Source organism: Epargyreus clarus, unplaced genomic scaffold, assembly GCF_041222505.1.
Source record: "Epargyreus clarus isolate Ecla_fem2 unplaced genomic scaffold, WU_Ecla_fem_2.2 ptg000003l, whole genome shotgun sequence".
NCBI lineage: Eukaryota > Metazoa > Arthropoda > Insecta > Lepidoptera > Hesperiidae > Epargyreus > Epargyreus clarus.
Genome location: NW_027332211.1, coordinates 3,363,596 through 3,391,595, shown reverse-complemented (window position 1 = coordinate 3,391,595; position 28,000 = coordinate 3,363,596). Strand labels below are relative to the sequence as shown.

Sequence of the window (28,000 nt, the reverse complement as noted above, 5' to 3'; positions counted from 1 at the left end):
TTGATCAACTCTAATTGATTCAAAACTGGTTAAATGCAATAATAATTAACAATAAAATGCCCATGACCACCTTACACGATAAAAAAGTCATGGTATTTATTTTAATATATAAGTCACAGTAAATAAGCAGACAAATACAAATGCCGGTCAGTTCTTAAAACGGCACTCACATCTTGTAGCGAGTCAAGTATTGTGCTTATTTTACTGTCGAATAACTTTCCCGAATTATGGATTTGAGTATAGTTACAACAATACTTTCAGTTCATTTTACAGTCAAATTTGTACAGGGCATCAATATTTAATTAAAATTATTTGCAAATCTCCTAATAAAATTTAAATTACAAAACGTATGTAAAATACAACAACATGTGAACAATTCCATCAAACATAGACACACATGACATGACATTTTAAAACGAAACATCGAAAACGGAAGAAACCAACACATGTGCTCTTATTGTTAAGTGTACAAGACATACAAATACATACACGTTTTCAAAACCTGTTTCATTATCACAAAAATACACAAAAGATGATAATAATGTTCGACTGTGCGTTTCTAGGCTTGCTTGAAAATTGAAGTACATAACCGTATGTGTGTCGAAAAGACGCATCGCACTAGACTAGCTGGGGTACGACATCAAGCGGCTGGGGACACGAAACATTGGCTGCGACCTTGCGTTGCGGTACAGAACAAACCGAGCACACGCCGCGGCGAATGTCACGTGAACCTTAGTTCCAGCTTCGTTGTATTTTATTGCTACATAAAAAATCTGCACCTTATCAAGGGGCCTTGAAGTCTTCGAGGGTCGTAAACATCAATCGTTGTACAACGATTATTTTCGTTTTGTTTATTAAGTAGTTTTAAGGTAAACATTTGTAGACAGACTGCAAAAACCTGAAGGAAGAGGTCATTTCCAAGCACACTAATGGTGTACCTTACTTTAAACTACACGATTTAACGTTTACCGAAAGACCTACTTTTTCTACCTTCAATTTGTTACATTACCCATCAAACATCCATCCATGCCTGAAACTCCTCGATATTTCCCATCAAACCCCTACAAAGACACTAAACAAGTACGAAGTGGAACTAGATCACGCGACATCCGCTCGCGTTACGCTAGAGGTGAGAGGAAACGGCGATGTGCGGTGTGGCGGCGCGCTCAGCACACGCAGCCGCTCTCGCCGCCCTCCTGCTCCGCGCCCAGCGGCGACTGGGTCTGCAGGTCCACCGCTGCTGCCGCGGTCAAGGAAACTACGTCACACGTAGAATGTTATACAAGTTACAAGTTTTGCAAGGTATTGCACTATACGTACCTTAAGGTATATCACAATAAGTTATGTTAAAAAATTTCTTATAGCTCAGTTTACTTAACATAGCCACAAGTAATTGAATAAACTTTTAATTAAATTTTGGTCCGTCTTGAATAAAGATTTAAAGTAAATTGCGAATAAAGTTACTATTCTTCTATAAATTCATAATAGCAAACAATAATACTTCCATGCATGCATCTAATCAAATAAATACATTTACCATTTGAAATTATGAGATGTAAAATTGAAAATAAAAACAACTAAAAACAAACTATAAATTGGATATTAGAATTTAAACTATTATTTAAAAAATAAATAATCAAAAAAGATATCACTATTTTACTCAAACAGCAGTAAATTATTTTAGAGAAGGAAATAACTTGAAAGAAAAAACGGGCAAGTAGTGTTTTAAAAGTTTTATTCAAAATATAATCAGCGTGAGGTACGGAGTACGGGTATTTACACAAACGTCATAAGAACAGCGTGTGTCGCGTCGACATTACAATCAGCTATATAACTATACGTATCAAAACTGATCACAATGAAAATTATGAAAGTCGTGTGTGTAAAATATCTATACGTTACGAGAAGCACTTCCTATGAAAAATAAGAAATAAATCGTTGATGTTAACAAACAAGTTGACTTAGTTGTATTAAATATTCCAATAAATTGGCTGGTTATTATTGCATCTAATTCCACTGCTACTCGTAACAATGTTGCCGTTGCGATAATATCATTAACACATAAAACGTAGAAAAACAAGTAATTAAGAAAAACTATCTATTATTCTACGCCTTAAAATATTTTTAATTGCGAAATTTTAATATAATGTAATATGAATTATAACTATATTTTTAATTAAATAAATTTAGACATCGAAGGCCAAAATGCGAGTGTTGAAAATAAGTCGTTATAAAAGCTCATTGGAATGACAATTCTATTAATACAATATAAATGTCATATAAATATGAATAAAACCTATATGTGAAATTCTCACTAGTTAAAACTCGATCGATTATAAGAATCATAAGAAATTATTCTTAAGCACTAAAGTAAATAAATAATACTAATGTACATAAGCCGCGGGACCTCGGGACTTATTGTATTCTGAAATTGATCTAAATAAAAATGGTAAAATAAAAGTTTTCCACAATGTTGTTTGATAAGTATCTAGTAAAAATAATTGATTAAATAATTATATAATAATTTGAATTATTATTTAATGTATGATTTATAATATGAATGTTGAGGATAGATAGAGATCATTTTTATGCAGAGGTCGCCACGGTCGCGTGCTATATACAACACAGAGTAGCTCATGCCGAGTCAGAGATTCTAAACTCGCACGATCTCTACTCCCACAGTGACACTAAAAAGAATTCGTTCACTTTCCGCTCACTTAACATAACGTAACTAGTAAAATTATAAAAATTGCCTTAAAAAGATCATTGAATCGTAACAATACATGGGAACATAATTTGTATGTTGTAGTCAACAAAAATATGCTTAAAACTCCTCTAAGGCACGATAAGCAGATTCTAGAACTAAACTCAATAATCTCAGCTACGTCATCTCATCAAGCAAACAACCCTATAGTACCTATGACCTTTCATTGCAGGCTTCCCAAATGCAGTCTTGTAGACCAACATATAACCCGTTAAAGAAGCATCTAGAATAATCTAGAATTCCTAGAACAAGCGACAAGAATCGCACCCCTCATACTGTGTTATCATAATTTTGCATATCAATATTAAAAAAATTTAGACATAATTACAACATTGCTATAATCAGGTATTGCTAGCTTAAGTACAAGAACAGAAATTTAGTTTTCCCAATTTACTTTATAAATATTACAATTTGATTTTATCATATTAATTGACTGTTACACATTTAAATTTAGTTCTTATAAGTAAGCTTTCCTAACAGCTAGCCAATATTTAAAATTTGACAATACTACTTCAGATTGCCGTATATCGCTTTTCGTACACGCGAACGCATACGACAACAAAAGAAAAAAATATCCATGTATCAAGCATTCTCGATAACCCAGTCATTCTATGCAATGTTCCATCAATAGTACCGCAATACTCCTTGCAATTATAAAAAAATAATCAAAGTTAAACGGACTTTACAGAGACGCAAACTACGATGGGTAATAAACCGCGTCTTTATATATGACATTATAGAACGTCCTATAATTGTGAGTTTTCAGACCGAAGACATGTTATTCTAATATCACTCAAAACATCCACACATACGAAAACACATTAACATTCCATCAAATGTTTGCCGTATTATGCTATAAAGACATCTCCAAAGAACAATATTATACAACGCAAAGGACCATAAAACAATAATTGAAGAATACAGATAATAAGTAACTAAGTAGTTTGGAGAAAATAATATTTGAAACCGGCAGCGAGAACTTCTACTAACATAAATTTTAACCAAAAAGAGCGTGCCAAGCTGCCAAGCATCTCGCCGACGTCGCAATATCAATTGCAGTTCTTTTTACTTCTGTTTCTGTCCTTTTTAAAATATCTGGGGACGTCTGGGATATATTCAAATATGCCCAGAGCGTTTTCATTTTATTTAATTTTCAGTTTTCCAGCGTTTATGGGCACAATGTTCGGGGAATTCTGTTCAAGCCTAGTAGATTGGTGGCCACTCGCGTCGAGGCGGCGCTAGCACGCGCAGCCGCCCTCGGGCTCCTTGCTGTCGCCGGGCGCCTGTCGCAATATCACCTCATGCACTGTACACATATCAAATTAAGGAAAATAATAAACAAAAACGCTACGAAATAATACAGTACAGATAGATGTATGGGAAGAAACTGAGTTGCCAGATATAATTTTTTTTTTTTGGAAACTACCAATATGGTAGATTTTCGAAAATATTATTTACAGAATTATACCGCTATTATGCGATTATTGCTGTAATTTAAGGACTTTAGGAATATTATTTTAGCATCAAACGCTGTGTTGGTGATATCACTACCGCGATCATATTTGAAACCAACATTGCGCCAATTGCCAGTTAAGTGACGAGAATCCCTAATAACTTGGAAGCCAGCAGGAGAATAATGACATTTATTACGAAAATTGATTTTCTGGCAACTCTTTCTTCGATGATTATATCATCACTTTTTCAGATAATATTTGTTTGCACAACTGTAACCATATTTGTAATAATATTTTGCAGTTGAGGTGTGACAAATGGCACAATGTACAATATACTTTTTGTACAGAAAAGTGATGTTATATTTTAAACTTAAAAGTTAGGCGGAAAAATAATAATGAGTTTAATAGTCAATTAATTCTGCAATGTTTCATAATGAATTTGTCGATAGTGGAAATATAAATAAAATAAAATATACATATAATTCGAAATAGCATGCAGATATGGCAATAATGGTAAATATGACATGCCATCCTAATAAACATATAACTACTATTGGATGCATTAAAAAGCAAATATATAAAGCCAGCTAATAGTATATAAAACAGGCATTTCATGGATAACATGGACATATATACCTAAAAAGCATAGTCAAGACAGAAATAAAGGCAATGTTTTACTTTTACAGGAAGACACAGATAAATTAGTAATGTTAAGTTTACTTACAACACAGGTGTTAACACGTTAAAAGACCACCACCGACACACAAACGGATCCAGGGGATGGCACTAGTGTATCGATAAAACGCCGATTCGATTCGTGTGAGATTAGCCACGTTATAGATAAAACACTCGATAAAAATGCTAATGTTAATAACAAATATGTTTATGTAAATTGGTGACGATAATAGTCGGTTTGTTTTTATCCTTTAATCAGTAGAAAGTGTTTTAGTAACATATCATATCTATAATATTACTAGATAATGCTTCAATTAATATTTATTGCTATAAGTGCTCTATTGTTCAATTTTCATTTAACTAATGGAGTAAAAATAAAGGGACATATGTAAATGTTTTATAGGTATATAAAAATCGAATAAAAAAATGAACTAAAAATGTTATCTTGACGTAATTCTCTGGTAATCTCACACAAAATTTTTAAAAAATGGTGAAAAATGGCGCGCACACCGTGATTATTAAAATGGCTCACTCCAATGTTCCATTAGCCGTTATTTCGATAGCGTCGGATTAGCGATACAGCACATTAATACAAATAAATCTTCATACTTAAATAACACTGTGAGTGCGTGTATGGACGAGCGTGGGATGTTTATATGAATGTGTTTCCTTTATAAACTCTTCGTAGCATAATGTGTTATAAATAACGTATAACAATTGGAAAAATTTAATGAAATATGTGTATAGAAAAAGGATACTGTCTTCGGGCGGCTTGCTCTCGGCCGAGTCCATGCCGGGCAGCGCGGCCGCTACTCGTCGGAACAACTGGAATTATCAGATAATCACCGATTAAATAAACATACATTAGTTGAATATGAAAGCATTTTTTCAACGTCTAATACGATACGTACATTCGCATCCGTATTCGGATAATGGACTTATTACATCAAAGCAAATATTTTCAGACAACATTTACACGTTTATATATTTTACAAATCAAAGTAGTAAGTTCGTTCCGTTATTTGTCCAAATTACTTTGACTGTAACCTCTTTAATGTTGAACGGATATTGGAGTAGGTGCACATGTCGGATTACACGAGACGTATGATGCAAGACTGTAATTTACGATTTAGCAAAGGTAGACCCTTCGAGTACCTCGACTTAGAACGATGTATTGGCTTAGCTTCGGTAAGATACACACAACCTCTATAATCTTATACCTTATCTACAAACGCTGATTCCAATCGACAATAACGAGTAGACCACTCACTTGTTTAACATTATATCCCGCCTTCGCGCTGGTCTCTATGAACATCACGTTCAGCTCCTTCGCCTTGCGGTCGCCGTCCTCGGTGGACACCTGCCGCTTGTCCGACAGGTCGGTCTTGTTGCCCACCAGCATGATGATGACGTCAGAGCCGCGCTCCGTGCGAACATCGTCGATCCACTTCGACGTCTGGTGGAATGAATTTGCATCTGGAAGGCGCATCGTTTATGTATGAGGGACATGTCACATGTGTTCTACGTCTGAATAAGTTATGGATTTACGTCTGGATTCGACCTACTTTATGATATCAATATTCAAGTGAAGTGCACAGTGTCATATTGCTTTCAGGTGTTAGGGCTTAAATAAAGTCTGAAGGGTTCAAATAGCAGTTGAACCAATTCGAAAGATTGACAAAACAACTTAAAATAATGATAGACAAATAACCGCTTGCTACCCTTAGGTTACTAATATAAATTATATTTACTGTAATTTTGATTGCAGTATTTTATCAAATTAATCGTACATTTTCTTCTGAATAAATAAAACATTTGTCGATTGTACTGCGTGTGAATGCTGCATTCTATCATAATAACGATTTTATCATGATCTTCGGATCCTTGCATCCATGATACAAATAATAAGATACACAAAAATAATAAAAATGAAACGAGAGCTAAGACCCTTAATATCTTTAAGTCTATCCAAGTAAAAGCAACTGAAGCGGCGCTACGAACGGTCTTTTATAGCCTCTGCATAAATGAAATAAAAAGTTCCAAGTTTTACCGCTCGCCATCCTCTGCGATGTAATCATATTTTTAGCTTGCAAGAATTTCTTGTTTGCTGAATTGCTGAACCAATTTATAAGTTAATCAGAAAACCGTAATACGATTGCTTATATGTACATAATGAACAATATTTGAAGTAGTTCTTTAGTCTGAACGAAAGGTATAGTCGAATTTATATCATGCGGAAGCTTGATCTTTGCTAGGCGCCCTAGGCGGTAGGGCTGACCATGCTGATATGGTTCGACAAAATAGGGACCAGTGCCACACCCATTTCTAGCGTGAAGCAATTCTGCGTTGCGATGGAAGGGTAATGTTACATGTCGGCTGACCTAAATAGTAGATCATGTTTAAAAAAACATATTTTTTAGAAACTGATATAGGATGTTTCATGTTTTCCTAGTTATTGCTATGTGAGCCCACTCTACAAGAGACAGTTTTAAATCTACCCCAACGCATCGCTAACGGCTCTGCTGTTGGCGATGTTCAACAATTACTAAACGTTATATAAAAATATGTAAATCGTTATACCCATTTTTATGGTACCTTAGAATCAGTGACTTTACGAGCAATTAGCAACTTTATCGTCTTATCGACGTCGCCTTCAATAAAGATATTGCTAAGCACGAAACATTTTGTTTATCGTTTCGTTAAAAATAGTAATGTTATTTATTACTTTTCAATTATATGAAATAGATGGAAACTATTCCTTTTCTTTTTCAAATTTATTACATTAAAGTTATCGGCTATTATGGTTTAATATAATAGTAATTTGTATAAAGAATATTTATATACCGTAAATACTTCAACTTCAGATTATATTTGCCGACGTGACTCAAATTACAAACGATTTATTTACTACGTGAAATTGGATTGCGATAAAAATATTGAAAGAAACATATAACCTTCGCATTTACGTCAACGCCCACAGAATATACAGAACCAGGCGGCATTGAGCCAAGAGGATTCGCAGAGGTCCGGCGAGACGCTCTAAATACTCGTAATTCGTATGAAATTTATTAAGTTAATATGCTGTACGATCCGGCTCGAAGAACCAAAAAATACTGTACGATCCAGCTCGAAGGCCAGACTGCACGGGTTTGTAGGGTTATACTTCAGGCTCGAAGGCCAGACCGCGAGGTGTGTAGGTATGCGGGCACGGCCACGCAATCCCACGGGATGATATAAGTGGACTGTATAGTGTGAGAGGTATGACCCAATCCTCGTCCCAGCAGATGAGTAGAAAAACCACCAACCTTGCCTTCCAAGTCTGTCTGCGGACTCGAATCGTGTCAGGGGGGACGCGCACGGCGCTGTCACGGGGCTCGAGGAAGCAAGCACGGCCTGATCTCCCCGAGGAGTAGTCTCTGCACTTCACAATGCACACGCGGCACAAGGGTAATCCACGTGGAAAGGAGCAGCGAGAGGGCACATACAGAACGTCTGTAGGCTCCCGCCGAGCGCAAGACGACGACTGGTCGCACGAAGCGACATTGGCGAGACAACTCTGGTGGATATTTGCTTCTACCCACCTACAGTTGACAAAAGATTGAACATACCCCCCACCGAAATCACTGTGGTGATTTCCATAATATGTAATGTGAGTAGGTATGAATAAATAAGTAAATAAATTATATGAAACTTACGAAGCTTCACAAGAAATAAAATAATAATAGATTTGTATAGTGTAAATGTAAAGTGTACTCCTAACCTAGCTATAAAATAAATAGATAATTTTCGTAATTAATTAGTATATGGCAAAGGACAAATTTTATTGACGGGTCTCTTAAGAAGCCCATTTTTTGTGCGTATAGTTACGACACGCACGACATTATCCACTCCAGGATGGATTTCCTCTATCCTACCTAGAGGCCACTGTAAAGGCTTTGCTAAGTTAGATTTCAGAAGTACTAAATCACCTTTCCTTACGTTAGGTGTAGAAGAAAACCATTTTTCCCTCTGTTGCAAAGTATGTAAAACGTCATTAGACCAGCGTTTCCAAAAGGATTGTGAGGCCCTTTGAACGGACTGCCAACGTGACAACCGATTCAGAGGAACGTTTTCAAGGTCATATTCCGGTACAGCTAACAGATTACGACCTATTAAGAAATGACCGGCTGTTAAAACCTCAAATTCATTTGGATTATTCGAGAGAGAACATAATGGTCGCGAATTCATAACTGCCTCAATTTTACAAAAAAGAGTGGTAAGCTCTTCAAATGTGAGAGCCCTGTCACCTATAACACGGTACAGGTGGTGCTTGGCCGATTTTATACCGGCCTCCCACAGGCCACCCATGGAAGCAGCGTTTGGCGGATTCGTACGCCATTCGACACTTCGTGATGACAACCCTACGAGGATAGCATCGCGAATATTTGAGCGATTCAAAAAATTGTGAACCTCTTTAAGATGCTTAGCCGCCGCGATAAAGTTTGTTCCGCAGTCGGAATACAAACAACTACAGAGACCGCGACGCGCCACGAAACGATCAAACGTAGCTAAGAAACATTCACACGATAAGTCGGTGAGCACTTCTAAGTGCACCGCTTTCGTAGAAAAGCATACGAAAAGACATAAATATGCCTTGCTAATTTTTGCATTCCGTCGTAAGCTTTCTTTTATAAGAAAAGGACCGCCTATGTCACAACCAACGTGGTTGAACACTTTATCTGCTTTCAACCTAGATGCAGGTAACGTACCCATCATAGGCTGTGTAACGGAAGGTCTAAATTTAAAACAATTTCTGCACTTCGAAAGGACAGAACGAATGATGCTACGAGCATTAATTATCCAATACTTAGTACATAGGATGCCTTGCAATGTGCGTGGCCCCGTATGCAAATATAATTTGTGAAAATATTCAATTATTAACGTTGTAGTATGGCATTTTTTAGGCAACATCAACGGATGTTTTGCACTAAAAGGTAAATCTGCCTGGAGGATACGACCCCCCACCCTGAGGAAACCGTCAGAGTCAATGAAAGGAGATAGCTTACGAAGCGAAGGCACAAAACTATTTTTTGTTATCAATTGAATTTCATGTTGAAAGTAGTTATTCTGAATTATACGAATAATCGAGTTATGACCTTGCCTTAACTCGGAAGACTGTAAAGGGCCGAATTTACGACAAAATTTCTTTATTTTTAAGTTATTAATGAAACGATGACACCAAGTCATAACGCGTTGCAGTTTGTTAAAAGAAGAGATTTGATTAAACGAATCTTCAAGGTCATTATAATGATAATTTCTATGTTTATACGAGTTAAAGGTAAATGTATCAGTATTTGACTTTTGTTCAGGAACATTAGTATGGTCCTTTAAGAAAAATGTACTCGTCGGCCAACTACGTAGCTCCGCAGCAAGCCACACGGGACCGCTGAACCACGCGTCTGCCGCGGCGAGCAGCTGCTCGGGCAGCGCGCCGCGCGAACAAAGATCGGCGGCGTTGTTTTCACTATTTACGTGAAACCAACAATTCGGAGGAATTGTATCAATAATTTCGCTAACACGGTTAGCAACGAAAACCTTTAACTTGTATGGTGGCGTCTGAAGCCACGACAAAACTACACTCGAGTCGCTTAGGGCGATAATAGATAAATTAAAATCTTTAATGTTTTGTACGACAAAACGAATAAGCTTGGAGAGCAGCACGGCTGCCATCAGCTCAAGCTTAGGGATAGACAACAAAGGTTTTAAAGGAGCTACCTTTGATTTGCTAGTTAATAATCGAACTTTAACATTGCCTTTGTTATCTGTGCTGCGTAAATAAACGCAAGCAGCGTAGCCCTGTGATGACGCATCACAGAAGCCAATGAGCTGTGCATTAATAAAAGCAGGTACCAGTAAGTGCCTGTCAATACGAAGTTTCGACAATTGAGGCAACTGAATAATAAACTTATCCCACTTTTGCAGTAGGTCTGATGGTAAGTGATCATCCCAGGCGAGGTTTAATTTCCACAAGTCCTGCATGATACACTTTGCTACAAAGGTACACGGCGCAATAAAACCCACGGGGTCATATATACTCGCGAGGAGTTTAAGAACAGAGCGTTTGGTACCTTTATTATCATTAAGGTTATAATTAAAAGAAAAGGAATCGCATGAAGGCAACCACGTGAGTCCTAAGACCTTCAGCGAAGACGATAACGTATCGTCATGAAAATTAATCTCAGATACTTGATCTGAATCCATACGACTTAATAACTCGGGGCAATTACTTGCCCACTTACGCAAATCAAAACCGCCAGTTTTAAGAAGGGATGTCAAGTCATCTTGCAACGTGCAAGCTTCGGAGACAGACTGACACGACCATAACACGTCGTCAACATAAACGCCTTCTAGAAGTACACGGGAAGCGAGGCTACTAAAGCCTTCATCTTGCGCGAGCTGATGCAACGTGCGAATAGCTATGTACGGCGCACTACGTAAACCGTAGGTATTTGTTTTTAACTCATAAATTTGTACTGGATCTGATGGCTGATCACGCCACAATATGTGCTGAAAACTTCTATCACCTTGATCTATGAGCACGGCTCGATACATCTTTGAAACATCTGCTGTGAGACATATGTCATAAAGACGAAAGTTAAGAATTATCTTTGAGATGTCGTTAAGAAGTTTTCGACCAGTGAATAGAGTGTCGTTTAAGGAGACACCAGTACTCGTTTTTTGAGATCCATCAAAGACCACACGTAAAGGAGTGGTGCTGCTCGACGGTCGCAATACGCAGTGATGTGGAATAAAATATTTCGTCGGTTCCGTACCGCAATAAGGCTCCATGTGTCCTAGTGACTCATACTCCTTCATAAAGTCGGAATACGCCTTCTGAAGAACAGGTGTGCGCGCGAGACGGCGCTCCACTTGTACAAGACGCCTAAAGGCGGTGTCATACGAGTCACCTAACGGTTCATGATTAGGTTTTATTAAAATAGGTGAAACATACCGGCCGTTTTCGTTACGATAATGTTTCTCAATAAATATTTTTTCAGCTATTTCATCATCTGGACTTAGGGGAATTTCGCACGGCAAAGATTCCACTTCCCAAAAACGTTTGAGAGTGTCATTAAGATGATTATTTTCAATGGTGTACGACACCAATGTTGTAGACGCTACAACATTTGCATCCGTGACGTCATATGACGACGGTGCAATTAGTTTGCCCGTTATGACATAACCAAAGACACTGTTCAGTGCAGCAGGAATGTCGGGGTTTATAATAAACTTTTTACCATCATATATATGTGGAAAAACATCACCAGATAGAATTATATCAATGGGTGATTTTTTAAAGAAATAAGGATCCGCTAAAAATAAATTATTGTATTCCCTTACTACATCATCCGGTATTTTAACCGTAGGTAAATCTGAAGTAATTTTAGAAAGTACTACAGCATCAATATTAAATAAATTATTATCAATATGACGCGGCTTTATGACGCATGACGTCATACCATGATTTTGAATACACTCGCCAGCTAATCCGAAAATATTAAATGGACATTTACGCTGAGTCAAACCTAAACGCTGTAAACAACTTAAAGAAATGAAGTTTGACTGTGCGCCCGAGTCAATTAAAACGCGACAGGATTGATAATTATTAAAGTTATCTAAAACATGCACGATCGCTGTGCCTAGCAACACGGTATTATTATAAGATTGCAACGATGACGCATGACTACTACGAGCATTCATAACGTCGCTTCGCTCCGCAGGAGGCGGTGCGCACGCGGGCACGGCCTCGCGCGCGCTGCCGGCCGCTGCGGCCGGGTTCGAATCCCTGTGCAATAATGAGTGATGCGGCCGCTGACAAACCATGCATTTAAAGTCGCTCTTACACTCCCTAGCATTATGATTCGGTTTAAGACAATTATGACATAACTTCAACACATCAGCACGGCTGATGCGCTGCGATGGGTTCAGTTTACGAAACTGAGCACAACGAAATATCAAATGATTGTCACCACAGTTTAAACAGATTAACTGATTATTAGAATGAACATTATGCGATGCTGACGATGTATGCGAGTAATTCTTTAGCAAACCGGTACTATTTGAACGCGTTGTATTATTCCTACCGTCTAGTTGACGTTTATTTTGTGGAAAATTATTATTTGAAGTAAAATAAGAGGTCGAATGATTTAAAACTTTAATTTGGTTATTAATGTACGACATTAATTCCGCAAATTTAGGTATACACTTTTGATTTAAATTTTGTTCAAATGACTTACGAGTACATGGATCTAAGGCCCGCAAAGCGATATGACAAAAGATGTAGTTATTTACGTCTTCGATATTTAAAGATTGAATAGCTTTATAAGAATGGTCGAAGGTTTCAATAAAAGTATTTAATTGTGAGGATGACTCTTTTGTTAAAGGTGTAAAATTTAACATTTTGTCTAAATACATACCGATCAACATACGGTTATCTTGATACTTATCTAATAAGCTTTGCCAAACAATATCATAGTTATTAGCAGAAATTGGAACGCTCTTAACTATATTTAAGGCGGAACCCTTAGTGCACGTAAGCAAATAATGAAATTTATCTATTTTTGGAATGTGAGGCTGGTTATGAACTAACGAACAAAACGTCTCATAAAAGGTATTAAAATGCTCAACATTGCCGTCAAAACTAAATAATTCTAATTTAGGAAGACGTGGTCTAGACTCCAAAACTGATTGAGATTTATTTGTTGGATTATTATTTGTGAGGTTTGATTTTACATTTAAAGAATTTAATTTTGCACTGAAATACAACTCATCAAAGCTCTTTAAATCCTGATTTCTGAGCACAGTATTTTCATTAGCTTGTAACTCATGTTCAAAAATATCAAAAATGCATTTTTCAAAAGAAGTACGTAGCTGATCAATATCAGACATACGCAATAAAAATAATTCCTGTGAATTACTATCAGATATGTTTTTTGACATATCGTAAATTATTTGCATTTGCTCAAAAATACGTTGTTTTTTGTTGATTAACACGGTTAAATCAACATCTATTGAGTCAACAAACTCAGAATCTTCTGAACATTTGTCCTTTTTAGGAGGCATTTTTAATTTTAAATTTAAATATTGTAGTAAATATAATAATATATAATGAGTTTGTAAGGGAATAAAATATGAATAAATGTAATACGTGTTACGTGGAATACAGAATAAATATGGCGGATACAAAAGAATGAAACGTGTTAAGATGGCGGTGAGCAATGAAATGTAATTTATATAGGTAGCCTATTCTACGTTCGGCTCGAAGACCAAAAAATACTGTACGATCCGGCTCGAAGAACCAAAAAATACTGTACGATCCAGCTCGAAGGCCAGACTGCACGGGTTTGTAGGGTTATACTTCAGGCTCGAAGGCCAGACCGCGAGGTGTGTAGGTATGCGGGCACGGCCACGCAATCCCACGGGATGATATAAGTGGACTGTATAGTGTGAGAGGTATGACCCAATCCTCGTCCCAGCAGATGAGTAGAAAAACCACCAACCTTGCCTTCCAAGTCTGTCTGCGGACTCGAATCGTGTCAGGGGGGACGCGCACGGCGCTGTCACGGGGCTCGAGGAAGCAAGCACGGCCTGATCTCCCCGAGGAGTAGTCTCTGCACTTCACAATGCACACGCGGCACAAGGGTAATCCACGTGGAAAGGAGCAGCGAGAGGGCACATACAGAACGTCTGTAGGCTCCCGCCGAGCGCAAGACGACGACTGGTCGCACGAAGCGACATTGGCGAGACAACTCTGGTGGATATTTGCTTCTACCCACCTACAGTTGACAAAAGATTGAACATATGCCTATATCATTTTAACCTATTTTTTGTGAAACTGAAGTAGCAAAAGAATCCTACAATCTACCAGAATTAATGAGTGCCGCCTATGGACATCAGTAATCAACTCCAAATAATTTTGCAGTCCTGTTCGAAATCAGATACATTTTAAACGACGAGGATTCTTTTCTACCGTAAATTTTTCTACCACTAAATGCTTATTTATGCCTTGAAAGGAATTAGTTCCCTTAACACAAACAAATTAATATTTCGATGAATAGATACAATTTTATATTTTTTATTACCTAACACGAATGCGTTTTTAATTAAGTCACTAATAACATTATAATTATAAAATTAACCACCACTTAACGAGTTTTAACTAATTTATTTATTTATTTATTTATTTATTAATAGAATCGCCAACATACTGTACACTTATACATTAAATATAAAACAAACTCAAGTAGGTATAAATTTAAGTGCCAGGACAATTATAGGCGACGACAACATGCAAATTAACAAATGTCAATTATATAAAAGCTATGAATTAAAAATACAAATATTATTAAATTAGATAACAAACATAATATTGTGAAGAAAAATAATAATAAAAGATGTTATTGAATAAATTGTCATTTCAAAAATAATCAAGAATTTTAAAAATATTGCAATTAGATTGAATTGAATTAATTAATAATAAAAAAAATGCATGGTGTAATACAGTTTAAATATACAGTACAAAGGTAAGTGAAATTTAAAATGTCATGTAAAAAATAAAAAATATATATGTATACGTTAAACAATATGACAGGTAAATTATATAATTACACTTCACACAGTTTCCTTTTAAGCTTGGCAATGCTATCTGAGAAAAGATCTATTTGAGTAGTTTTAGCAACATCATTATATTCTTTTATCAATCTGTTAAGAGGAGCGTTTTGGCCTAAATTAGATTTACTTGTCGAATAACTAAAAGTATTTAGTCTAGTAGTTCTTGGTAGTCTTTGAGGTATTGAGAAATTTAAACATGAAAGTAACTCAGATACATCTAGAAACCCATTCACCAGTTTTAAAAGGAACACAATGTCTAGCATACGCCTTCGATCCGCCAACGACTGCATCTTAAAAAAGGTAAGTCTATCTTCATATGATTTAAATGTTTTAGCCAAATTAAGTGAATAAATTAAATGCCATAGAAAACGCTTTTGGAGACTTTCTATCCTTTTGATATAATTTTTATATGATGGGTTCCAAGCAACACTGCAGTATTCTAACCCGCTTCGTACAAAGGAATTGAATAATGTTATTTTAGTTCTAGGAGATTTAAAATCCTTACAGTTCCGTAAAATAAAACCTAACTTCTTGAAAGCTTTGGAACATATTAAATCAATATGGTTATTTGACCTTAATTTGCTATCAAGCAATACTCCTAAGTCGGTGATTTGATTCACCTCCACCAATATATCATTGTTTATCTTGTATTTGTAATTATTTGCAAGCGTCCTTTTACGAGTATATTTAATCGAGAAACATTTCGAAACATTTAAATTTATATCATTCTCAAAACACCATGATACAAGACGGTTTAAGTCCTCCTGTAACAACACAGCATCCTTTGAAGAATCGACCGCTCTAAATAATTTGAGGTCATCAGCAAATAAATAGTATTCGGAGTGAAGAAAACAGTTTCCAATATCATTAATAAAGATGTTGAACAAAATAGGGCCAAGGTGTGAGCCTTGGGGTACACCTGAATGGGCTGAAAAGGATTGTGAAGAAAATCCATTTACTACAACCGAAGAAGTTCTATTCGCTAGGTACGATTTACACCAACTCAGCAAGGGTTCTGCTATTCCATAGGAAGAGAGCTTGTGTAATAAAATTTTATGATTAACTCGATCAAATGCCTTGCTGAAGTCAGTGTAAATTGCATCAATGGATGAGCGATGGTCGAGTACTGAAGAGACTGAGTTGATAAAGCTTGTGAGATTAGTGGCAGTAGATCTCGCTTTCATGAAGGCATGCTGGCGAAGATTTATTAAAGGCTTGAAATGCCACATAAAAGAAGGATAAATCAACTGTTCAAAGACTTTAGCAAATATTGGGAGAATAGATATAGGTCTATAGTTTTTAACAAGGTGTTTTTCACCGGACTTATACAGAGGAAGAACTAATGCAACCTTCCAAGCGGAGGGAAAAACACCAGAACTTAAAGAGCTGTTGTAAATATAAGTTAAAGGTTGAACCAACGCAGATGCGCAATTAACTGCGAAAACCGACGGAATTCCATCAATTCCCGCGCCTTTGTATAAATCAAGTCTTTTTAATATTTTCAACACTTGATCATCTTTAAACTTAATAAGAGTCAGGTAGTCGTTCGTCAGCATGACTGCACGGCCTTTACTGTTTTCACAATAAGATGATTGTTTAGAATTATCAACATAAGAGGCCGAAAAATTTTGAGCGAAAAGGTTGCATATATCGTTTCCATTGGATGCTGTGCTGTCACCAAAGGACATCAGATCCGGATAGTTACTGGAGTTTTTCTTCTTGTTTTTAATGAAAGACCAAAAAATTTTAGGATTAGAGCGAAGATTTTGTTCTAGACGGCTGACATAAAGGTTGTAGCAATGAGTTATTAGGCGTGCGGAACGCTTTTTTGCTAAATCATAAGATAATTGATCCAAAGGGTTGTTATTAAACTTACGCAATTTATTTCGAAATTTAAGTTTTTCACGTAGAAGGTAAATAAGATCACGTGAAAACCATACGGGGTATTTTTTGCATTTCGGCTTAGCCTTCGGAACATGTTTAACAATGGCAGCTCGAACATAAGTGTAAAATATTGTGACCATTTCGTTAACAGATGAACAATTTCTAAATTCGTCTATCCAGCGAATGTTACTTAGCTCTGCATTAATTTTAACATAGTCTGCTTTATGAAAACAGAAATGATTTTTATTGTTGTTGAAATCTAGAACTCTTTTAGCGCTAAAAGAAATAAAAAATTCTAATGGTGGATGAAGAGGGTCAATTATCGTCAAAGGGCACGTATTACCAAGATTTGAAACATTTGAGTTACATAAAACCAAATCTAATATATTTCCTTTACAATTTGTAATATAATTATATTGTTGTAAGTTATTTACGTCGATGAAATCTAAAAGCATCCTAGTAAATAAACTATTACCTTTATTGGTTGCGTTTTTAAAGTGGTTTACATCTTCTGGTCTGATCCAAACAAGTGAGCTCATATTGAAATCTCCTATGAACATAATATTTTTAATATTAACTTGATCAAAGATTCGATTTGAATTCGATATAAATTCTTCCAGTGTGTGTCTTTGTAAAGGCGGCGGTAAGTAAATAGCACATAAATAAAATATTTCAGTTTTACCATTAATATTTTTGAATTCAATCTGTAACCATAAATCTTCACATTTAGATTCAAAGTTGTGCAGTCGCCTAGAGGTGAACTCCTTGGAGACAGCAATTAGTACACCACCACCGTCTTTGTTGCTGTGGAACCCACTAGTTTCCCTATCCCTCCTATAAACGAAATAGCGACTATCAAATAGCTCCGAATCGAAGACGCTGCTATTTAACCATGTTTCACATAGAACTATAATGTCATACCTGTTACAAATACAGTTTTTAAAAAAGTCGACAGTTTTGGTTCTCAACCCTCTAACATTTTGATAGTAAAAATGAATCATGAATAAGAATTGCGTAAGAAGTGACGGTAAAGTATTTAAGTATTTTAAAAGTATATATAGTATATGAATGTAATTGTAATTAATATTTTATGATAAATTATTTAATACTTGTTGATCCTTGATGACAATATAATGCGAGTTTTCTGTTTTACGAAGAAACACTTTACCGTCACGAACCCAACAAAAACGATAGTTCAATTCGCGTGCTTTACGGCGGGCCTCGGCGTGTAACCGCTTCGTATCCAAGGCGAGATGCTCGGACACAAAAACCCCACTCTTCTTTTCACTCGCGTATCCAAGGTGGCTGGTGTTGAGTTTGTTGTTTGGGTTATTACGGTTAAACTTTATAACCCCAGCTAAAAAGGTATCGCGTAAGCGACGGCTGCTAAATTTCACGAGTATAGAACGGGGGCGAGGACTTTTAGCATTTATCTTAGCGATACGTGTGCAGTAGTGTATATCGGAATCAGAAACGTGGCACTTGATGGTGTTAGCTAGATTGTGCACTATGTTGTAAACGTTTTCTTCCTTATGTTCCGGCACACACTGTATTTCAATATTATAAGTGCGCGACAAATGTTCAACTTGGTTAACGCGGTGGGCCAAGTCCGTGCACGCCACTCGTAACTGTTCGTTGTCCGTTTGTAACTGATTTATAGTTTTTCTCTGCAATTCGCACTCAGATTTTAATTTGTCGTACTCGATGTTAAAGTGGGATAAACTTTCATCGAGACTAACTACCTAATTAACATACCATTACCAAATTAAACTACCATTCAACCATCAAACAGTAATTTCAAGTGGCATCTTAGAATCGGAATTACAAGATCAGACTTAATGCGCTGAAACCCCTGAAAGGCTTCGCCCTCGTAACTGATTGCGTCAAATCTAGGGGTGCGCGACCCTCGTCGCCAAATAATCCCAAGGTTGATTTGACAGACGTCTGCTCGGTTTGAGATGATTACATATGATTTGAGTTTGCGACGTTATAACAGAATCATGTTTATTGTAACGAGATTATGTCTCTACTAATAGACGTAAGAAATGAACGTATAGTTTTTACGATATTAAAAAATAATATAAAAATAAAAACGTCGAAAAGATAACCTCCGTTTCCTTTAAGAACTCGGTAAAAAACAAGAATTACTTTTACTTTGACGTGACTATGTATCTACACAGGTCTGTGATATCTAATGCAAGTAAAAATGAACGTGTAGTCCTTGCAACGTTAAAAACGAGAATCATTTTTACTAGGACTAGATTTTCTGTAATAAAAGTAGCAAACGAAAGCGCAGTCCACTTAATTTTATCTGGTCACTGCCATCCATGAACGCATAACCATATACGATTCACATAAGCAATTTTCAGAGAATTTCGTATGATTACTACTACAAAAAATCTTTTCACATGTTAATGTTGTTTGTAAACTTTGTGGTAATAGCCGGATTTATGGTAATTCGTAGACAATAGTTGCCTAGCTATTTAGCGACTGAGTTATTTTTGCTTGTAATCAGTTACGAAAACATCCGTAAAAGTTCATCGTCGAGACAACTACACATTTGAATGCACACTAGTGAATATTGTATCATGAATTTTGTTTTTTTTTTATTGTAATTAGAAACTCTTCAAGAATGTATCCGAATTCACATATTAAGAATTCAGAATTTAACCGTGTAAGTACCTATTATACGAATAGTTAAATCTTGCTCATTTACCTTTATTAATAATCATAAACTATTTTATATTAAGTTTTATCGTCAAAAAAGGATTGACATTTGAGAATTTTTACCTTCTAGTAATCGTCAAATTTCGATCACTGCAAGAAATAATTAGATGAAATTATTATTAATAACTGGCGTACATGTGTTTAAAAAAGTAACTACACAAACGCTATACGTTTAATAGGTAAAGAAGGGATGATACGCGCTCGTAACTAGGATTTAGTACCAATAAGCCAAGGCACTGGGCGGTGGTGTATATGCACCAAATATTTGCATTGGCGGGGTACTGAAGGTCAATCCGCCACAAATGAAACCAGTTTGTTTGTCAACATCGACTGAATTGCCCCCACAAAACCTCGTCCCTTTGTGATAAGGATCAAATTAGGATGACATACAAATCGCATTTCGCAAAATGAGAATGTGTTACATTTAATTAACTATGTATGTATGTAGTATCTTGATTGTCTGCGTGTGTTATTTGTATTGTTTACAAACTAAATTGTTAATGTTTAAAGGAATTCAGGCTGATTAAAAAATCAATCAGGCGAGTAATTAATATGAATTTATTACAAGTTGCAAGGTTGATAGGTTATATGATCAAACAATACAATTAACAATTTAATCTTAATTACAATTTCACTAAGACTGAGACTAATAAATTAGAATATAAATAATAAACAACTACGATCGATTATGACATCATGATCAAATTATATTTTTTTTGTACAATATAATAATAAATATACGTAATGCACGTTATCTACGTATTATTTGCTTATTTATGTGTTATCAAATTTACTTTGTCGTTGTAATAAATATTTTAAGACGCTTCCGTGTGCTCAAATTAGACCCCTACACTTGAAACCACTATTATCAATAAGTACACTAAAATGTATAGCAAAATGAACAAAAACCTGATTTTGAGATTATATTAACTTGTAAGCAAAGATCTCTATTTATAACATTATCTAGTAGTGGTAGGTTATTTGCAGAGATGTGCTTTATCTCAAAAAACTTGAGCGATTGGATTACGGATATTAATTTAACTAGAGCAATACGTACAGAATGTAACAAAAATATTTTAATAATCCACACAGCCTTCAGCAAATCGACAAGCCGAGGTCAGTGGCACACTTTCAGCGTTTCAGTTTCATGCAACCGGCTGCAGTGTGCTGTAATCTTTTTATTTCCCAGTTTCGATCGCGTTCATAAAATATAAAAGAACGACGTTGCAATTCTCAAAGCTAATAAATAACCTTTTATATTTTCTTATAAAATAAATAAGTTAAGAAAAACCTTCTTTATTATTTATATTGCTACATTATTCGATGTAAAAATGTTGCTTTTCTACCATTTTTTCCCTGATACCTATAAAATATTTATATAAAAGACGTTACGAATTAAACTGAGTTAATAACGTGTTCATAGAATAAGCGATACTAGCTAATATTTTAGTATTTTTAAGGAACATTAAGGATATGTTAAGGTAAAAAAATTTTAGTCAATTATGTTTATATAATGTGTCAAGAAAATTTTTTGTGTTCCCTCGAGCACACATATTACGTTCTAAAATAAAAGCTCCCGACGTAATAGCGAGCTTAAATTCTACGAAACGACATTATTGTCGATCGATCGCTGGATTAATGGAGCAGTAATACTAACGATCGGTCAAACGAAAGGCAACACTATGATTTAGTATTTCCTACAGTCTGGAAGTTCTGAACAATTTTAATGTGTGATAGGATAGTATTTCGATCCGCGAGTAGAGCAAGCGTAGAATATTATAACTGGCAATTGTTTAATCCTTAGGTCTTTATAACACAATTCGCCCCTCCTCCGTATAATATCATAATCCACAAAAGTACCTTTTCGTTTTTATTGCATAAATTGCCTTATTTTAATGTGTTTTATAGACTACATAATTAACTTTATAAAGCGTATAAAATAAAATATATATACCAAATTTCATAGAGATACCTGAAGAAATGCAGATTTTATTCGCACTATTGTATATTCGGAACTTTTAAACGCCCTGTAAAGTTTGCATTTTGCAGTTAAGATTAATTGATTGATTATACGTAGGAGGGGCCGAAATATTGCATTTGGTTTCAGGAGTAAGCTGCTATGACTGGCAAAAATAACTTTTATGTCATAGTAAAAAAGCAAACGACCACGCAGGTCACGTGATATGTAACCAACGCAATCTATAGATGCCTGTAACCAACTCCAAAGACTGGCTCTACGTAAGATCGATAACAGATGAGTCGATCTCTGAGAAAAGTTCAAATGCCTCGTGTCTAGTATTTTTGCCTCGCCACAACTTTTAGCCTAGAAAACAAGGTTTACAGCCATTATACGGCTGAAACAGGTGTGGCGGTTGTATGGCGCACTCGAACAATACAGTAGGTCTCCAATGCGACATGGTGAATGAGTGAATGGAACATGTACGTAAGGGAAAACCTGCGGTTCGCAGTTCAATACTGTGGGCACGCAACGGGTCACAGTCTGTTTTATGTTCTTTTACTTCTTAACAAACGACATCTGATTAAAGATAGACCCTTTGCTGCATATCTGTGTTATAAGAACGTACGATTCCAGCATATTTATAAGACAACTAAAAAGCTAAATATTCCAAAAATATCAGTACAATTAAACGATCGTCAACCCAATTATTGACAACTAAAATTCGAATTTGTCACTTTCTGCCTACCTAAATTGTAAAATTTTATACGTGGTGGGCAAATTTTTTGACGAGGTTTACCAAGCGTCACATGACACACGAACTTCAATAAAAACCGATATAATAATAGCCGTTTTTAAAAATACCCACGCTTTACATATGAATTAACACTGAGTAGCCGTGCGGATATGGTAGGAAGTGTCCAGCGTTTTTTGCCAAAACTTCCATACGTTTTTGACAGTTCATTGGCCTGTAGAACCGGTTCAATGGGCAACAATGACCGCTGGCTGTGGGAGGGTTTACGTAACATTTTTATCCTACAATCGACGAGCCGCAGTGATGCAGCGCGGTGGCATCCTCCCCCCGCAGGGTAGCCTCCCTGGGGTAATAGTTTGAGTACTATTATATTGGCATTGCGTTGTTTTAGTATTTATTTTTGCCCAATTCAAGATTCAACTTCAGATTCGAGGTAAATAGATAATACTCTTGGCCTTCTCGTTATTACATTTTTTTTTGATACCGTACTGACAGTTTATTAAGACTTGTCACATCACTTATTTCTACAAAATATAACCCGTAAATAGATTTTTGTATGACCATACCTACATGAAATCGAATCTATGTCAATCCCATGAACGTAGTGCACTCAGTTAATTGTAACGTGGGAACTAACAAAAATAAATATTCTTTATTAGTCACAGAGAAAATGACGGCATAACAGACACTGCAGAATTAAGTCTTTCTTCACAAAATGTAACTTAATATCTGTAAATATAAATGGTTTCAAAATCTAGAAATACAATCTATACAAATGTACTTTCTCGAACACTTAATATAAATAAACATGGATCATTTATTTCACATTCATTATGTAACTGACCTGAGATAACCAAGTTAACCGCTTGCAATCCGTGCATATTACTCCAACAGTGAAATTATTCTCGGACCATTTATGTATTTCTTATTCTTAAATCTGCCAAACTTTCATTCGGCGCGATTGAAAGTCGTCCGATTAATCGACGTAGTGCACGGTGCACGATATTGTAGACAGAATAAGAAAGCGAGTGAGAAATATTCTACTATTGTTGTTTATGAACGGGATCTAGAATTTAATACAATAGCTCAATTAACGATGTTAATTTCATAGATGGTATTTGAAAATGAATCTAACCTTTTTGTCATATCAACAAAATCGCCGTTTTGAAACAAATAAGCAATGTCGGCGGCCAGTAATAAAAGATGTGTCTAAATCGATAGCCTAAATAATAACAATCGAAAACTATTTCCAGACGAAATTCTATTAATTTAGTTTTTTTTTATCATTCATGAAGCATGATCCACTAAAAATAAATATATTTTTTGTTATTTTACAGTATCTTAGAAAGTATACTATTCAAGAACATATATTTTTAATAGCGATTGGGATGCCAAATCCCATACAAAAATATTAGATACCTTTTGTACTTCGTGGGAGATACAAGTCCTAAGTGGATTTACTATATTATATTAAAAGGAATTTACTAGATGATGGACGGTTTTAATAAAGCAAATTAACGTTGCGTAAACGAGAAAAGACGAGGGAAAAAATATTTCGTACCGCTATCACAACATCTAACAAGTACCTATTTATCAGTTGCTAAAGCTACTCGACCTATTTTAATTCAATGTCTATGGTTAGGTAGTTACCACGACTAAAGAAATTAGGTCCCAGTTATAAAAACATTATGTCGACGGGAGGTCTCTGTTGTGTATTGCTTCGAATAATAAATAATTTGTATTGAAAAAGCTCAGCTTTGATAGCGTATAAAGTCCAAAATCTGAGCGTAAATTACAGCTATAACCGACCGGTGAATAGGTTCAAAAGGATTATTGTACAAAGTTTTAAAATGTTTTTTTTGTACCGAAAATAGGAATTTAATTACGCACTCTTTTAATTAAGAGTGCACACGCTCGTGCTCGTAATTCATTCACAGCAAGTCAAAAGCCCGCACACCCACGTGCAGGAACGACAGCCTTCCCCTTATTCGACTGTTATTACAAGAATGGCACTTGCAGCGATTATGTAAACTGTGTAGGTCGCGAGCCGGCCGGTCCTTTCCAATTAAATCATTCTCGCGATGACGCATTCTGTAAGCATTTAGAACCACTTCACATTCAGCGATTTCAACCGCGCGGTTCGTTTCTTTTTTTGAAATTATACTTTTTTAATCGCGTTGATGAAAAATATAAGAGTGAAATTTTAACAGACGTCCGCATAGCGTCACGGGACAACGACATGATTAACTCTTTGTTCCCGGATTGGTGCTATTTGCAATAAAAGCATAGACAATCTGATACATGGCAATTGACCACCATTACGCAATGATAGCCAACTCAAAACACCAAATCAATATAAATCGATTATAGATAAGTTGGTTAATCCTAAGGTCTAATTTTGAATAGCTAAGTCTGTCTGCCTTAGAATCTATTGATCATACAACAGTTACATTGAGCCACGCCATTTCTGATCAAATTGGTTTAACGTTTAACGGTAATGGCAGTAGTTAGTCGATAGCTCCGTTTTTTTCTAATAAGCCGTAACTATAGACTATTAACAATTAAGACTTAGTTAAGTATACATAATAATTAAATTTTAATAGTCTAAAAAGCTCACCTTTCGTAAGATTTACTTCATTACAAAACTTGCGAACCACGCGAGAATAACTGTTCGTTGAAGCAGTTTTATGGGAAAAGACCCTTAGACTGATACGAAGTTGTAATGCTTTCTTCAATAATTAGTGATATGAGGGTTAGAAAACCAAATTGCATACTGTGCAACCAGCAGTGCTCTTTGGTATTATATTTAGTTTCATTGATTTTTGGTAAAAATTGATTACGAAAGTCGTAATTATAGAAATAGTATTGTGCCGAGAAGAGTTAAAATCCTATGATATCTTGAGCCTTAGCTTACTAAAAGCACATAATCACATAGACAGTATGTTAACAATTATTGTGCTCTGCAATAAAGATTAAATCATTTCATTCTTAATCACAACAAACCTTTTAAATAAGTATCTTATATATTTAGCAATATATATTACATGGAATACCTTGTCAATTTCACAATGTTACCTATAATGCCAGTGAACATAAATGTCACCATAACATTTGGGCTTCAATGAACCTTGCAGTAACATATTATACACAGTTTACATAAGCTTGTGACAGATAGCCAAGTGCTTAGAAACTCTACCTCTCAATATCTCCTTTTATTCATATTTAAGGAGTTATGATTCAAGACATGAAATTCGAAATTATGTGTATATTATAAATTAACATATGCTTGAAGTTTGAGAGTTCTTAAAATAAAAGCAATTCTCAGGCAATTTCAAATATGTTACGTGAAGTCTACCAGTATGCATTTTTTTAGCATGGTAGACTGTATATGGCTTAAATTGTTCTCCATTTGACAAGAACTGTACCAATCTTCGGGACAGAAATATGTTCATAAGGTCATTTAAACTTGACACTGAGACTATCATTTATAACAATGCTATGATATTTTATAAGAGTACCATGCATAAAAAACAGAGATAGCTCCAGCTGATAGCAATATTTTGTAACCCTTGGTGGTGCTTTTGCCAACAGTTGTATGTTGCAAGAAAAAAGATGATAAAAAGATTTAAGGAGATGATGTTCAAGATACAACCCTTATTTATTTTATTAGGTATTATTAATTTAACAAGTATTTCAGCTTGATTAATAAATAATTAAGAGTACTTACTGGTAATATCGTAAACAACAACAGCAACTGTAGAATCCCTAATGTAGGAGGGTATGAGGGAGCGGAACCTCTCCTGGCCCGCAGTGTCCCACAGCTGCAGCCTCACTGTGCGGTCCTCCAGGTACATTGTCTTTGACAGGAAGTCAATGCCAATTGTTGCCTGTGTAAATAAATTTTACAATGTATTTCCTTTCAACAATCAGTACCACAAGTTTCCCACTAATTTATATACAATTTAGTACATTTGTTTGCTTTGTTTGTGAGAATTCATTCTTATGTTATTAAGACCTTTCCGTATGACCAGACTTACACCTAGGAAAACCAATATATTTTTAATATTCGCTTCCGAACCTAAGGCTGGAAAGTAAAAAATCATCAAGATCTTTGAATAAACTTCGCATTCAAGTTAATTAAATGTTTAGAAAATTTTACTCATACAGTTGATTTTAATAATATAATAAATAATAATAATAATTTATTTCGGACGTAAATCCATATTTTGATTAGTAACAATTTGTACTTTTAAGAATGCACTTATTCTGATATAACAATTCCTTGAGTTTATTAGCACAGGTGCAAATTTAATATCCTACAGTAAGTAACAATTTTATTTATGAGTGTTTTAGAGAGTAATTTCTTTACGGAATTGTGTTTTTATCGTTCGTAAAAAAATGATTGATGACTTACCAATAGGAAACTCAAAGTTGTATTAAATAAAAATATGACTAACATCATGATGTAATGTTATGAAGCAAGGTGTACAAGAGTAGAGATGTCAAGCAACAGTAAATAAAGCGTGACTCACCTGGTATGTGTTGTCGAAACTATCGTACATGAACCTAGTGATCAGCGACGTCTTCCCCACTGAAAACAAAGGTTCCGTGTCAATGTACCTTCCGGACAATCAATCGCTCAAACAACGCCTATCGTAACGGAAACTTATGCGTGAGAATACGACGAAGCAGTTCAGTGATACGAGGACCAACCTACCTACATCGCTAACGTAATACCATCTCTGAACTACTTTTATACTGATACGTAATTACCGATAAAAACCAATAAGATGTTACTATGTAGGTCAGTAATTCGATCAAGTCTAGACGAATTTATATACCTACGTGTCGTAAATTCAAAAACTATGTATTAAAAATGTACGACCTAGCTACCAGCAATTCACTTAACACTTACCGCTCTGCTCCCCGAGGAAAACGAGCTTGAACTTGCGTAAAGGGTTACCGAATTCACCAGACGCAGACATCGTTATCGTTTTTAATTAGTAAGTACGCTAAACTATAATTTCACAGTAATTCTTATCACAGAAAACTACATGAACAATGACAGTTCGGGCCACTCCTGCGGCACACACGAGCGCAGCGCCGCCACGTTACGGCAGACTGACGGCGATACG

At 35.6% G+C, this 28,000-nt stretch overlaps 2 protein-coding genes across 3 annotated transcripts; both read right to left on the bottom strand.

The window, feature by feature from the left end:
• Positions 1 to 9: 9 nt before the first annotated feature.
• Positions 10 to 28,000, bottom strand: Rab6 (RAS oncogene family member Rab6). 2 transcript variants are annotated; one of them, XM_073083698.1, is made up of 6 exons: positions 27,781 to 28,000; positions 27,398 to 27,456; positions 26,593 to 26,752; positions 6,164 to 6,369; positions 5,652 to 5,718; positions 10 to 1,237 (listed from the first exon to the last, which is right to left on the bottom strand). In XM_073083698.1, the coding sequence occupies exons 1-6, from the start codon at positions 27,848 to 27,850 to the stop codon at positions 1,167 to 1,169; spliced, it is 633 nt and encodes a 210-aa protein (XP_072939799.1). In that variant the 5' UTR covers positions 27,851 to 28,000; the 3' UTR covers positions 10 to 1,166. The 2 variants fall into 2 exon arrangements, with proteins under 2 accessions (XP_072939799.1, XP_072939806.1); XM_073083705.1 differs by lacking the exon at positions 10 to 1,237 and adding an exon at positions 3,837 to 4,070 and having other exon boundaries at positions 27,781 to 27,999.
• On the bottom strand, positions 8,686 to 11,484 carry LOC140747896 (uncharacterized). Its single transcript, XM_073080518.1, has one exon. The coding sequence runs from the start codon at positions 11,482 to 11,484 to the stop codon at positions 8,686 to 8,688; it is 2,799 nt and encodes a 932-aa protein (XP_072936619.1).